Genomic DNA, 16,145 nt, shown 5'->3' with positions numbered 1-16,145 from the left:
ATTTAAAAATTGCAAACATGAAGTAAGATGTGATATGATTTAGTTTTGATACATACACGTAAGATTTAATTTTTTATTTTATTAGAAAAAAGTGAAAAAAGCAAAGATAATTTGGAGTTGGCAGTGAGTGAGATGGAACATCACATGCACTTATGCTCTCTCTTGTCCCTTTCCTCTTGGAGCTTTCATTTCTCGAAAACCTTATCTCAGTTTTTTCTTTGTGACTCTACGCTAGCCCCACTTCTTATTTAATTCCTAAAGTTTCTATTCATGACATTTGTGATGTGATGATTTGAATTCCCGTGCTCACATAGTCACATTGCCAAAGACTATCGTAGCTGCCAAAACCGCGGTCTGATTTTGTGACGTCAAATAATATGGAAAAACTCCTATTCGATAATCATTTGGTTTAAAACCTTAGATATTTTGATTTTAAAGAACTATATATGTTTACTTCTTATCGTATTGTGCATTGCTGAATGTATTATCTCTAAATATTTTACAATCTCTTGAATTATTACTAACATCTCAAAAGGTGCAACTAGTACTATTATAGGGAGAGATATCCAAATTGACGCGTATAAACTATAGTGAGTTTGTATGATAGATGCGTATAAAATATGTTGGAATTTATATAAATCAAAATAAAAAGTTGGAAGTGGGATTAATAGGGTGGCGTGGGTCTAGGGATTCTCTCCAATTCCACAATATGCAAAAGAGTGTCACTTATCGTGATGAGTGATGTTCCTTGATTCCTCTGAAAGATCCACCTGTTACATTCTCCTTTATTGTCTCTATCTTTTACTTCTTAATTTTTGGTGTATATACACTTTAATTTAGTGTAAGTTAATATTACCTGCGTCAGTACACCACGTTGGAACTTTGATTGTCTGGTTGGATCCTAGTTGTCGAATCGGGTATATATTAGATCCATCGAATACTTTATGTATCTAATATTCAACTGTTTTCTCATCTAATTTTCTTTGCTAAATTCATGAGCTACTCAACAAAGCTTTCTCTTCGTATTTATATATTTTACACGATGAAAGTAACTTTTCTAGTTAATTTAGATACAAAATATTTTTGAAATCAACAATATAAAAATGTCTAAAAAAAATAATCGCCTATATTTTTTACTAATGTTTTTGAATTTATAAAATATGAAACCTTTTTCATCAAAAGTCGTTTAAGGAAACTCATCATGTTATTTTCCTACCGGAACTGGTGTTTAATATGTTGATTTATATGATGTATTTTAGTATAATAAGCCAGTGCAAGGACCATTTTTAGTACAAATGTATCTTGAACATCTCTGTAGCAAATCTTAATTATATATAGAGCAAGTACTTGGGTGTTTCAAAAAAAAAATATAGAGTAAGTACAAGTACAGGAAACCCTAGTGATATTGATATAGATAAAGTTAATGAATAGTGGCACAAACAACGATATTACAAATAAATATAAAATAAGGAGCTTAAAACATCTGTCAAGAATCTTTGTGCTTCAATCTATGAAAGTTAAAACAGTAATAATAGCTTCAGTAGCCAACATCTCTTTGTCTGTACACTGCTGGCTTCAGAAGGATTCTCTTTTAAAGAAGTGAAGAAACAGAGAAAGAAAACAAAATCAAAAGAGCTTAATCAAGAAAGATATGTTTGGCAACTGTGACCAGAAGAACAAGATGCCTATCATCAGCTATCCCAATACCAATCCACTGGTTTCTCACTCTCTCTCTCTCTCTCTCTCTCTCTCTCTTCCCTTTTGCATTTGCATTTTATCTCTCTAAATAATATGACCCATTTATATTTTGTTTCTTAGCTCTTGGATCGAATAATATCCATTTGTCCTCTCTCTGTTCTTTTGCCTTTAGTTAAACCACACCATGTAAGCTTCCCTTCTTTCCCTCTCTTCTCAGGCTAGTATGCAGAGCAAGAACACGATCGTGGCTCCGTCTCATCAGCAGCAACAACAACAGCCACCGCAACTTAAGTGCCCTCGTTGCGATTCATCAAACACAAAGTTTTGTTATTACAACAACTACAGCCTCTCTCAGCCACGGTACTTTTGTAAGGCTTGCAAGAGGTATTGGACACAAGGTGGGACCCTCCGGAACGTTCCCGTAGGCGGTAGCTACCGGAAGAACAAACGTGTGAAGCGACCAGCAACCACAACCGTTGCCTCCACGGCCTCGACGACGACTTCTTCATCCCCTAATCAGATCTCCCAATTCTCATCCGTGAATCATCATCCTTTGTTCTACGGTTTATCAGATCATGTGAGCAGTTGTAATAACCTTCCAATGATGGTTCCTAGCCGTTTCAGTGATTCTTCAAAGACTTCTTCATCAAGTGGTTTAGAGAGTGAGTTTATCTCATCTGGTTTTAGTGGTCTTGGCGCTCTTGGATTAGGGCTTCCATATTATTTGAATCACGACCACACCATTAATGGTAGCTTCCTCAACAACTCTACAACAAACAAACCATTTCTTCTCTCGGGTCTATTTGGATCATCGGTATCTTCATCTTCCTCTACTCTTCTCCAGCATCCACACAAAACCATTAACAATGGTGGTGAGATGATGGGACAGTCACATATCCGAACCCTAGCACCACTTTCACATGTTGGAGGTAACACTGACGATATGAACAAAGAAGGGAAGCTTGATCAGATCTCAGGGAATATTAATGGGTTCATGTCATCATCATCTTTAAACCCTTCAAACTACAACAACATATGGAATAATGCATCGTCAATGGAGCGTCTCTTGATCTCACAAATAATGACGTTGGATCCTTCCTTACCTCCTTGATATAAAGCAAAAGTTGTAGGATCTATATATATAACTAGTTAGGGTTTCATCTTCATCACTTTTTTTTTCTTTTTCTATTTTGAGATGAGAGAAGAAGCTTGGATCAGAGAGATAAAATCAGGGGCAGTGTTGATCTTGGCTAAAGCTCCCTCGGATCCTCTTCATCTCACCATCTACATCATCTTCCTTCAAGTTGCTCAAGAAAACAAAAGAGGCTCAGGATTGGTTCAAGGGTTACTATGTTCGACTTTTAAGTTCACTCAAGGTAAATTATTAGTGTATGTTCATACTATGGTCCTGAATTTCATCATCTTTGTCCATATGTAATTCTAAGGTCCACCACATGGACTGATGTTTCTTTTCATTGGGACTGGGAGGGTATATTTGGGTTGAGTTTCTCATGAGGTCCGAGAACTCGATAGTTTTTTTTTTTTTTTTAACTTTTATATATTTTGTAGTTTCACATTTCTTCTTTGGTTTGGCTTTCATTGGATATACAAACAGAGGGAGGGGTGTGGTTTGTGTTTTTATAACTTTTGTTATTCATGTATGAGTTATGTTATTATATGGTTCTTTTGGATACACGTGACATGTTTATGTATATTATATATATATATAATCACGATAGACACGGGACGAACATACATGTGGATGATTTTTTCAAAAGAATAATGTCATTTTGTTTTTTTTTTGACGAAATAATGTCATTTTGTTGGAGAAAAGAAATGGGAGATTCATGAATACGAGAAAATTCGCAGAAACACTATCAATGGATACAAGTATAAGTCGAGACATATATACAACATATATATGTACTGCATGTACTTGTGTATATTAAAACCGACAAAGAGAACAAACATGATACTAAAATTGTTTAATTAACAAAAGAAGTGTAAAAATAGTAGTGATACAAAATGTAATTTTTTTATTTAATAGTAACTAAAAGTAATTATTTGATAGTAATTTAATTTTTATGAAATTCTAAACAAAAGAATGTTGTAATAGAGCATATGATAGTAATTTTCCTTTTATGAAAGTCAGCTACAAAAAAAAGTAGTTTTCCTTTTCTAAAATCCTAAACAAAAATAATGTGAAAGAGTATTTGATAGTATATTTCTTTAGTTTTAAATAAAATAGAGATTTATAAAATAAAATATTTTCTTTTTAAAAAACAATTCCAAACAAAAATAAAATTTTAATAACTTATTGAATTGTAGTTTAAAAAAAAACAATTATGACAAGTTTGATTCTAGAACTCTTTAATTAGCAAAAATAAAAAAATTAGGATGTTGTGAAGATTGGTCGTTATATGTGTTTGGTCATACTAAAATAAAACACATGTTTGATATATATTTTTATATTGGTCATAAAAATTTTAATTATTATTATTGTCATCATAAATGATTTTTATATGTGTTTTGTCAAAAACAAGTTAAGCTTCGGCATCATCTTATTACAATTTTCTTTTGTTTTTACTATATAGTATTTTTTTTCTAATTCATTTTAGTTAACATGTTATTATGAAAATATATCACTAAGAAATAACAAACTTGGAAAATTATTTAACATTGGATATGTTTAATAAAACATTAAGTTAGTACATAAAGTTATAATGTTGTCGTTGATTCTATTGGCTTTATTTAGCTTCCAAATTTTGTTTTCATTCTAATTTTTACCTCGGGTTGGGTTCGGTACAAATTTCTAGGTATGTGTCTTTGATCTAGCCTTAAATACAAAATTGATAACAATTCACCTCTACACCATAATCATAAAATACAAATATTAGTTGAATTTATATGTGAAAATGAGTTTAATTTTTTAAAAAAAATATCACACAACATATGCAAAAACAATCTTAAAACTATAATAAAATGATTGATTCTTTTTATGTTTTTTATTAAATTAAAACATTAAACAAAACACGTGCAACACACGGACTCATATCTATATCTAGTAATAAATAAAAACAAGGAGAAAAGAATAACATGAAGTTTATGTCACCATAAAAATAAGTTCACGGTCCAAATTAGTTCACACTTCACACTAAAGGGCTAATGAATAAGACCCATAAATATATAACAAGACCTTTGGATTGTTTATGTAATTATGTGTACATTTATATTTTACTTAGTCAACCTAATGATTAGATTATTTCGAAGTAAAGATTTCTTCGCTTGCTATTTTCTACCTTAAGATTATTTCGAGTATTTATTATATTGACCCAAAGGCCAAAGGTCACATTATCTAAACACCATTGATAGGACTTTTAGTCGCCACATGTATAATTTAATTCGAGACTAGCCATAGACAAGGAAAATCTGCTAATTCATATATCAACAGATGAACGCGGTCTCGATCAGTATATACACTGATGATATGTGCTAAAACATACATCAATACAGATTTATTTTAAATTTCATACACGAACTAATAAAAATAGGCTAAATCATACATTAACCTCTTTTCTGTTAGTCAAATGATTTCTATTACGATTTAAAATATTAATTATTAAAAATTTGTTTTGTCAATTAAGTTGAAGTGGGGGTTTGAACCCATGACAAATCATTGAATATTGAGTTGCTCAACCACTGCGACAAAATAACTGCCTGTTTATATTTCATATGGTTTGAAATATATCTTTAGGAAATATTTAAAGGAACGATTAGATACACTCCTTGCGTCACAAGCCTGTGATGCTCCTCGTGGCGGACCTTTATAAGGTGCATGAACGATCTACCAGCTGTGATGATTGCGGTTTTCTGAAGGATTTCGCCGAGAAGAATCATTGTAAGACCGAAGTTGCTGATCCACTAGTGATGTTTTAGGTTCGGAAACATAGTGATCGTGATTAGGTACTCGAAGAGTGAGACTAGCATTGCGAAAGCGTAGTGTTTGGTGATTAAGAGTGAGCTTAGAGTTACTCTCGATGGTCCGTGAATGGTTCTGGCGAGAATGTATTCCGATGTGTGGAAGAAGATTATCGCCATGAACATTTGTGTTAACTGCCTGAGTGCAGTGTCGGTAAAGATTTTTGTTAGATTCGGGTTTAATTATGGACTTCCAACTTAAAACTAATTGGTGATTAGTGGATTGACCATAACCCTTTATATATTATTTAATGTCCCTTAGAATTCCCGATGTAGGATATACTTAATACCCCTCCTCGAGATGATGGCTCTTATCGGCCAGAAATCTTGGAACTTTAGGACATTTATACTCGGTCGAGCGAGTTTAACACAAACTTTATACCCGGTTAGAAGGGTTAATCACGACCTTTATACCCGGTCATAAGGGTTAATTTTAATTTTTAATTAGGAGTTTAGGGTATTTAGGATCTAGGCTTTGATACCATGTTAGATTCGGGTTTATTGTGGGCTTCCAACTTAAAATCAATTGGTAATTAGTGGATTGGTCATAACCTTTTATATATTACTTAATGTCTCTTAGAATTCTCAATGTGGGATATATATCCCTAATAATCTTTGTCATTGATTCTTTACGAAGCTTAACTAAGATCTGAAAAAAAAACACGAGTTACAGACCATAGAAGATGTTATTGAGTCCTATGAAGTAAGTAAAGCCAAAGATGGAAAGCATTCAAGTATCCAAACTCTCACTTGACTAAAGATATCTTTAAGCCAAAATCTCAAGAACATCTCAATCAATGGAACAAAAGCCTCAAAAGTGAGGAAACTTTAACTCACCAAAGATTAAAAATGATAACTTTCCGACAGAGAAGCAAAAGTAGAAAGGAGAATATCAAAGTTAAATATTTATTAGGGATATATTTCAAACCAGAGAGAATATAAACAATCAGTTACTTTGTCGCAGTGGTTGAGCAACGTAATTTACAATTTTTTTTTATAATTAATATTTTAAATTGTAATAGGCAGCGAGGCAGACACGTAAGCTTCCGTTAATGACATGTCATCTTTTATAAACGTTTGACTAACGGAAAATAGGTCAATGTATGATTTATCATATTTTTATTAGTTAGTGCATAAAATTTAAAATAAATCTATATTGATCTATGAATTGACCATTTTCTCCCATAGACAACGATGCTCATTACAAGTGTGGAAAAAAAAAGCTATAGCAACAACAAAACAAAAAAGAGGTCCAAAACTACAAGTACAACACAAGTTAGTGTCCTTCAGAACTAAATAGTCATCCTTTATATACTAAAATGCAAGTCACTTGGCGAATCAGAACTAGACATGTGGCAAAATTGTAAAAAAAACCAGTTAAATGAAATAATGGAAGAATTCGAACAGTAACACAAATGTAAAAATCAAAAGTAAAAATGAAAACTATAACCAACAAAAGAAAATCTAACGATTTAAACTGAAAAAACCCTAAATTCTCTCAGATCACTACCTCCACGTTGAAAGGAAAATCGTGGCATCTATATAACTGTTTCGTGGCATCTATATAACTGTTTTATTTTTTTCTGTATAATTCTAGACAACTAATTTGCTTCTTTTGGGTGTACTTCATCACTTTCACTTTTTGCAGGGGGCTTTTAAATGGAGCAACAGAATAGAAAATCATAGCATTGTCAAACAACAATTGAAGTAATAATAAGTATATAAGACTGTTATATAAGGTATTTTAAAGGTAGATAATAATATTTTCCTTTTATTTGACAAACAACAGAAAGATTGAGTATTTACATATTTGTTTTTTTTCAATGGCTTATTCCTAGGAAGACAAGAAGGCAGTGGACGTGAGAATTTTGATATTTTTCTTTGAGTTATTTTTTGGTTCACCTCTAGGTTCACTAACCAATAAGATTTTATTATTTAAAATTTGATATCTTTTAGAAGATGAAACAAAATATTGTCAAGTTATATTATGTTTTTACATAAAAAAGTAAAAGAAAAAGAAAAAAAATAATAGTTACAGAAAAAAGAATTAAAAAAATATTTTTATCAAAACACTAAACCCTAAATCCTAATTCCTAAACCCTAAACCCTTGGATAAACCCTAAACCCCAGGATAAATCATAAACTCTAAATAAAAAACACTAAACACTAAAACTCTAAACCCTAAATCCTAAACCTTGAGTGTTTTTGATTTAGTGTTTAGGATTTATCCAAGGGTTTAGGATTTACCCAAGGGTTTAGGGTTTAGGGATTAGGATTTAGGGTTTAGTGTTTTGATGAACACATTAAAAAAAAAAAAATTTTGTAATTAGTAGTATTTTTTATTTATTTATTTTTATCTTTTAATTTTAAAAACATAATATAATTTGACAATATTTTGTTTCTTTTTTTAAAAGATATCGAATATGAAATAACACAATCATATTAGTAACTAAGAATAACACTTTTTCTTTCAGTTAACTATGGTAAACTTTCAATGTTTTGAGTTTTTTTCAATGAGAAGTTTTGATTTATTATGTTTATTAAAAGCCAAAAGAAAGGTTACGTCATTTTCTTACTACTGAGAAATGTGAAGACGACGACATTGCTAATCATAACTATAAGTTTTTACAATTTACTGTATACATTATCAAACATCTATAATTTATGGCTTTATGAAAAATATCAGGCTTCTTTGTTATGTTGACTTTGTCATTTCTACATGTTAGTTTTGTTAATCAATTTGCATCATACATTTTCAATTTTTCATGTTATATAGTGGTAGGATACGTGTGAATTTTAAAAATTCTGCTTTTATTGGATTTGAAGATGAAGATAATTTATATTATTAAAAGAAAAATACACTTATAAATTAACTCTTAAAACTTCAATTTATTTACGCCACAATGTCACTGAAGTAATAACTAATTGTCATAAACCAAATGATGATCGACCATGGACCAACCCGTACTGCAGGCTCAATCCGGGACATGATAAAGACAACCAGAGACTATGTGTTTATCTAGTATATATTCCATGTATATATGTAACATAGTGTTTATCCTTATCCTTATCTTGTTAGGATAAACATGACCTTATGACGGTCTAATACCTTGTATATATATGGACCTTCTGGTCGACAGTAATGATAACATAAGTATTTCCCCAACACTTCATTTACAACACGTTATCAGCACGACATTGCTCTCATAAACCCTAACCCTAAAAACCAGAAATAAATCCGAGCAGTAAAAACCCTAATTCCCGACAAACTTCAAACAGCTCTATCCCTCAACTCCGGTGGATCCAGACGACGAGCCAGATACCAAATTAAAGCTCTTGACGAGACGAAGCCAACGCCGCTAACCCCGCATCAATCGGAGTTCGGACGCGCCCCCACGCTCAGCTACAATACAGGCATAAATTTTGTTCCAGAAACCAAAATCTCTCTCAGCCATATACCAGTCTCCTATTCCAACAAGCAGCAACAAAAACAATAATTCCGAGCAATCCATCAGCTAACCAGGAAGATCTCTAACTGATAGACCGATCAACCCATCAAAAAATTTCAGGTATCATCGAAAACTCATCTAAAACCCATAAAGTATTAAATACCCTCATCCGCAGCCATGTAGGTATATTTAGCAACATGTTTCTGCAAATAAAACCAGAAACCATAAACTCTTTAAAATCTCGAACCTGAACTTGTTTTGAACATGTTCTTAATCTGAAACTGATTTTAAAATTGTTTAAAACTTTTCCTGATGATAGTTTCACATTAGAACTGTTTAGGATTTAAAGTTAAACATTTTTTTTAAAAATCTGACTCCTATATGTTGAAAGAAACCAACTGTTACTTGCTTAAACTTATCATTATTGTCCTGTTTAATGTTCTTATCTGATCTGAATCAACTAGAACTGTTAAGGACTGCATGTTATATAATTTTTTTTGAAAATCTAATCATGATTTCATAAATTAACCCGAGGTTTTACTTCCTGTTTTTGTCTGAGAAATTTGTTTTCCTGATGATTGATAACGACTAGACCTTGATTAGGATTGAAAAAAATATTTTTTTTAATATTTAAAATCAAAATATCAGAGATATATCTGAGAAAATATATTTATTTTTAAATCGAAAAGTATATAATAAATTGCTTGAATAAATCAAATCTTCCTGATTTTTTTTTTAAGTTACAATAATTTCTGATTTGATTATTTTTCAAAAAAAAAAATAATAATAAATATATGGTATATTTTTCGAAAACCCTAACATGATTTAATGATTGAATTGGTTTGCTTGATTGCATATTGTTTGCATACTAATATTGCATACTAAACATGAAATCTCGACTGTTAGGGATATAATCATTCATAGTTTTCAAGCAATCTGATCTGAACTAAAAAAAAAATCATTATACTAAATGATCCGATCCAATGGGATGAAGAAAATATGAAACATTTTCCTGATCATCTAAGATAGAATCCCTAAAGGCCTTGAAACCTTGTGTTTGAAATAAGAGGACCTTAAATCTGAAAAATACATTGATCCACACCTTAAACCGTATGGTTTTAAGAAAATGCATCATTTAGAAATTTTTTTTCTTTTGGTCCGTGTGTGGCATTGATATGAAGCATGAAAAATTTCAAAAAGATTACTTGATTAAGACCTGTTTTGAATAATGATTTCAGATGTCGAGTTTCATACCCTCAGATTACAAAGCCCTTGATCTCTCTGGAGATAATTATCTTGATTGGGCTATAAACACTTCAGCCGTCTTGAAGTCTAGAGGACTTGGGAAGTGCATCAAGTATGGCAATGACACCCTTGCGTGTGAAAGACACAGAGCCATAATGATTATGCGACACCATCTCTGTGAGGACCTAAGAGACGAGTTTGGATATGTTAATGATCCTCATAATCTCTGGTCATTTTTGAATTCTAGATTCTGTGAGCCATTGTTGCACGAATCCAAAAAAAAATGGGAAGCTCTAAGGTTCCAGGATTATGAATCCGTGGACAATTATCACTCTGATCTTATGAGAATCACCTATAGTCTTAGACTATGTGGTGAATTGGTAACAAACGAGGATTTGTTAAACAAAACTCGTGACACATTCCATTCAGAGGAAGTGTTGTTATCACATCAGGCCAAAGGTTTCACCACCTATTATGACCTGTTCTCATATTTATTAGACATTGAGCAAAAGAAGCAGAAAAGGATGGATAACATCAGACGGTTTAATGACATCATGGAGATATATTATGAAGTACTAGACAGTGAGATGAAAATCCCTGAAGCTAATAAAGCCACATTTGATAAGAAGAGATCTGAGGAGGATTCCGAGTGGACACTCATGGACCATGAGGTCGGATTATACATTGAATAATTTTCCGACATTCTGATTTTATGTTTTCATATCTGATTTGATTTATTTGTTATTCATTTATGTTATTGAAATAATAAAAACGATTTTGTTTTTATATATTATCTTGCTTGGTCTTGCTTGATGATTCTTGATTAAATAACAAATAAAACCTTAATAAAAGGATAATCAGTCCACTGATAGTTGATTTCATGCATGGTTTAACTTTACCTTGATTGTATAGGTTTAACTTTACCTTCCTGCAATCACATAAAATCAATTGTTGGGTGTAGACTAATGAGTCAGTTCACTGATAGATTGATTTCTCGCATAGATTTAACTTCATCTTGATTGTATAGGTTCAACTTTACCTTCCTACAATCACTTGAAATCAATTAATTGGTACTGACAATGGCAAAAGACACGACATTATTCAGACCCATTGAGTTATAAAGATTTATAACATTCTACATTGAACCAGTGAGCAAAGAAAATACGATTCCTTTCAGATTTTTGAAAAATCGCCTAAAAGCATTATGAATGCCTATACCCATATTTTCTACTGATTTATTCTATGCTAAGGATCAGTATGAAAGAGGCATAAAGCCATGGTAACCAGTATGGTTCACCACGAAATAAACACTTATGGCATGACCAGATTAGCCATCTTGATCCAAAACATGATGAAAAATTAATTAAGGCACAAAAGTGATCCCATAAAATCTCACAATGTGTTATAAGTACACAAAAGGGAAAATCACTAAAATAATTAAGGCTCCACTGTCCTAAGCACTACGAAATTATGAGTATGTTCATGAGGGGGAGAGAGGACTAAAACCCACAGTCCATGATCATATCATAAATTCGGATTCCATGGTTTACAACCATAATATACACGGCTGGAAAGCTTTAAAGCCCTCACTAATGGTACATCACCCACGTCCAGCCTAAAGCTTAAGGACATTATGTATATAAATATTGATTTACATCAGGCCATACATGTAAGCATAGACATTCCCACCTCTGAATGATTAAGGGTCATAAACCAGACATATACACAAACCATCTTAAGAAAATACGAATATTCCACCACATATATGTGTGCCATTTAAGATGGAACCTCAGATGAGGATTGGGAATATATATTAGATAAATAAGACTTCCTCCACGAAACTATAATGTATCTTGTGCCAAACATGGATGATTTAATCAAGTGGCCAAGAACACAGATTACAAAAGATAGTAATCTGATTATCCAACTTTGAAAGGAGAAAGTTATCAGGCTGATAAAGAGTAAAGAGTAAAAGAGAAATATAATGGTATCAACCATAGTTGTCTTGGCAAGATCCTCAGACCAAAGATTATGATCTAGACGTTCTAAAAGAATATGATCAAAAGATATAAAAGCTAGCAGAAATATATGCCAGACACACTGACCCGAAAAGAAAAAATGACTATGTCATACCAGCTTAAGCACCACGAATTAGATGTCTAAGAGACACAATCAAGTTGCTACAATGTCTATTAGAGATAGACAAATAAGTTCCAAATAATAAGGAACCTCGGAAAGTAATGAAAGGTGCTCAGAATCGTACAAATCCGAGTTCATAAGAGAAACCAGTTCAGACAGAGAAATAAGGTTGCGCAACCACACATCTAAGGTACCAGACCATGTAGTTTGGGACGCCAAACTGCAAGGTATAAAGGTCTTGGATAATAAGATCTCAAAATCTAATTAGATCATGTCTGGAACAGTATGAAACTAAAGATAAAGAGTGTTAACACCAAAGATGTATTTACATACATAAGAGCTCATAAAAGATTGTAGTACTTGGGATTTGAAGGATATAACCTGAGGATCATGAACCCACGTAGAGTACTCATAAAACCTATATAGGGACGTGGGGTGTTCAAAGAATTCAAAGTAATTATAAGACAGATGGGCGTAGTAACCATGTACATACAGAAAAGCCATCTAAGAAAGAAACCAGTGAATGGATCTTGTGAGATAAGAAATTCCGTGAGATTAAAGGACATGACCACATGGTATAGTGTGTCCATGTTCCTTCTAAATAACGTTCAAGTATAGCTTGATTACACAAGGATACTCACAAGGACCAAGAACAATTTATAAAGAGATATGCTCCTATATGGTGGATGCTACTACAGAAAATCAAGTTTGATTTTGTCTGGATATTTACTAAAGAAATAATGGTGTAGTAAGCAGCAAATGGATCACTGGATAAAGGTATCAACGTACCATAGAAATATGAGAAAGAAATTCTCATAGAACAAGCTTTGTTCCTAAGTTGTTTATGGATTGTAATATACAGCAGCTGTAAGTAATATGAAAGACTAAGTATTTATTTAGTGCAGTCAGTCCATACAGAAAATATTATAATTCCTTGTGATCATAATAAAGACCAACTGAGAGAAAAAAGGTTTAATGGTTCAAAGGTTCAATAATACAAGTTATCGATTGATTAAACAGGCTATGTTTTACATATGGAAAGTCTGTAGAAAAATCATAGCCGTGTGTGTGTGTGATTAAGTCAGCACGTCTAAGTGAGAACCATAAACCAGGATAGTGACCAGAAGGATGTCTGGTCGTGGCTTAATGATTATAAGCATTGCTAAAGCAAGAAAAGATCGATAACCATGTACAAAGGACATGAGTGTATGACTGCGAATTCATTGTGTGATGAGTTTCATTGCAGCAAATAATTATTGAGGGTATGACCTTAGACACTCATGATTATGAACGAATATAGACAAGGTCTATAGCTCAACATGGATCGACAAAAGAAAATAAAGAATGATTGGTTACAATGGATAAAGCCATTGGCACATACGAAGAGATATAAGTCCGAATGAACGAAAGATATGAAGTAAAGTTGTTCGTATGTGTTCTGGGTCTATGACTCAATATATATTGAATGTCCACGTTTTGGGAAAGCCATATAACCAAAGAGAATCCGTGGGACATGAAAAAGGACCTGCAAGTAAAGTTTTATTGCAGATTATAAAGTCCATCCGAGCACCGTTTGAAGCACCATCAGTTCAACCAAGACATGGAGTGATCAGCAGCAAAGATGTACATCCTGACCACATCTTAATGGAGTTCCAAAAGACATACCAACGTCCAAGACTTACAAGTTTATTCAAGGAGAATCCAGCTGATCATCTTCACCAATTCATAGGCAACTTCAACGTTTAAGAAGACTCGGATACCAGATGGGAATGCGTCTACTACAGTGATGCATTCATCTGGGGGAGTTCATGTGTTGTACTCTTTTTCCTGTCCTTGGTTTCCCATTTTGCCACATTGGTTTTGGGGTTTTTCAGGAGAGGTTTTAATGAGGCAACATTAAGCATGCAACGAACCTGTACCGGATGTGTCGATCAAGGGGGGGTGTCATAAACCAAATGATGATCGACCATGGACCAGCCCGTACTGCAGGCCCAATCCGGGAGACTATGTGTTTATCTAGTATATATTCCATGTATATCTGTAACATAGTGTTTATCTTTATCCTTATCTTGTTAGGATAAACATGACCTTATGACGGTCTAATACCTTGTATATATATGGACCTTCTGGTCGACAGTAATGATAAAAGAAGTATTTCCCCAACACTTCATTTACAACACAAATCTTATATTTAAACATTAATTGTCTTTTCCTAATTTATATACAATTACCTAAAATAAATTCACAACAAATTCATGATAAATCTTAAATTTAATTAACACACCACAATTCAAAATCCATATGTTTAGGATCTTCGAAATTGGCAAGTCTTAAATTATAAAATACATGACTTAATAAATTTTAAGAGATTTATAATCAATACTTTCCCAATTTACTTTGTTTGAACTTTTCTTAAAAATAAACTAGAGCTTGATCCGCGCACCTGGTGTTTATTTTTATTTTTTATAAATAAACTTTTATTTGTATTAGTTATAATATATTTTAAATATAGATATACGAATTCTTATAAACTATTATAAATATATTTTGAGGCTATAGTAAAATAATGGAAATGTGATAATATATATGTATATATATTTAACAACCATAATTACATTATTACACCAAGTAATACCAATGGTTAAATAAATTAATATGAACTTTTTAAATTAGTTTTAAAATAATTTAAGTAAATGTACAGAAAAACTAAAAAAAATCATTTCATTTACAATATAATTTTGTCAAAGTTTACAATATACTTACCTAAAATAACTATAATTGTACATAAATATATTTTTAGATTGATATTAAAAATTATTTTTCATATTTTCACATGATGAATATGTCTGATATTTTTATTTAGTTATGTGTGTCATTAGTTTTAGTCAAATAGAATTATATAAAACTCAACATGCATGCATTTATATAAAATTGATTTCAAATATGGAAGATGTGTCATTAATTAATAAACATGATAAAAACGTGATATAATGTTAAATATAAAACAATAATTAATTTACATTAACATTTAAAAACTTGTAAAAACCACCTACACCGATTTAGGTATCCATTTACACAATTTAGATTACAATATCGTTTAAAAAATATAAAGTTATATTTTATTTTTTTATTAGTAATAACTAAAAATTTAAAACTACATAAAATAATCATTTATATAATATATACATAAATATAAATTATTCCATTTATATATTATTGGTAGCTTATTTTTATACAAATTAAATTTCACTCAAAATCAAATACAATAAATTTATATGATATAAATATGGTGATGCAATTGAATGTTAAAAATAAAATATAATTACTCAATGTAATAAATAGAATTATTATGTTTAAAATGTTATATTTAACAATTATATAATATGCGTCAAAACTTAAATAATATAATTTATACAAAACAAAATTTTACTTATAAAAATGAAACTAAATACCCGTGCGGTCGCATAGGTCAAATTCTAGTAACAGTTAAAAGACAAATAATTGTTTAAGCGGATAACAACTTGGACTAACTAGAGGAAGATAAAAATGTTGAAAATATATGTAAATGTAATTATTATTTTTTTTTCCATATATGTAAATGTAATTATTATTTTTCTACAAAAAATATTTTTATTT

General features: G+C 31.5%; 2 protein-coding genes across 2 annotated transcripts; both read left to right on the top strand.

Annotated features, from left to right (window-relative positions):
• The first annotated feature begins 1,460 nt into the window (after positions 1–1,460).
• LOC106381654 (dof zinc finger protein DOF1.4-like) lies at positions 1,461–3,451 on the top strand. Its single transcript, XM_013821577.3, has 2 exons — positions 1,461–1,717; positions 1,916–3,451. The coding sequence occupies exons 1-2, from the start codon at positions 1,652–1,654 to the stop codon at positions 2,807–2,809; spliced, it is 960 nt and encodes a 319-aa protein (XP_013677031.1). The 5' UTR covers positions 1,461–1,651; the 3' UTR covers positions 2,810–3,451.
• Positions 3,452–10,363: 6,912 nt separating this feature from the next.
• LOC125583190 lies at positions 10,364–11,062 on the top strand. Its single transcript, XM_048749808.1, has one exon. It carries the CDS (start codon positions 10,364–10,366, stop codon positions 11,060–11,062), a length of 699 nt encoding a protein of 232 aa, XP_048605765.1.
• Positions 11,063–16,145: the final 5,083 nt, after the last annotated feature.

Source organism: Brassica napus, chromosome C3, assembly GCF_020379485.1.
Source record: "Brassica napus cultivar Da-Ae chromosome C3, Da-Ae, whole genome shotgun sequence".
In the NCBI taxonomy this organism is placed as follows: Eukaryota; Viridiplantae; Streptophyta; class Magnoliopsida; order Brassicales; family Brassicaceae; genus Brassica; species Brassica napus.
Note: the sequence above shows the minus strand (reverse complement) of the source record. Positions and strands in the feature narration are given on the sequence as shown.

Coding starts and splice junctions, on each gene's coding strand:
- LOC106381654 (XM_013821577.3), top strand. CDS start 1,652: ATGTTTGGCAACTGTGACCAGAAGAACAAGATGCCTATCATCAGCTAT. Junction 1,718..1,915: donor ATCCCAATACCAATCCACTG/GTTTCTCACTCT, acceptor CTCTCTTCTCAG/GCTAGTATGCAGAGCAAGAA.
- LOC125583190 (XM_048749808.1), top strand. CDS start 10,364: ATGTCGAGTTTCATACCCTCAGATTACAAAGCCCTTGATCTCTCTGGA.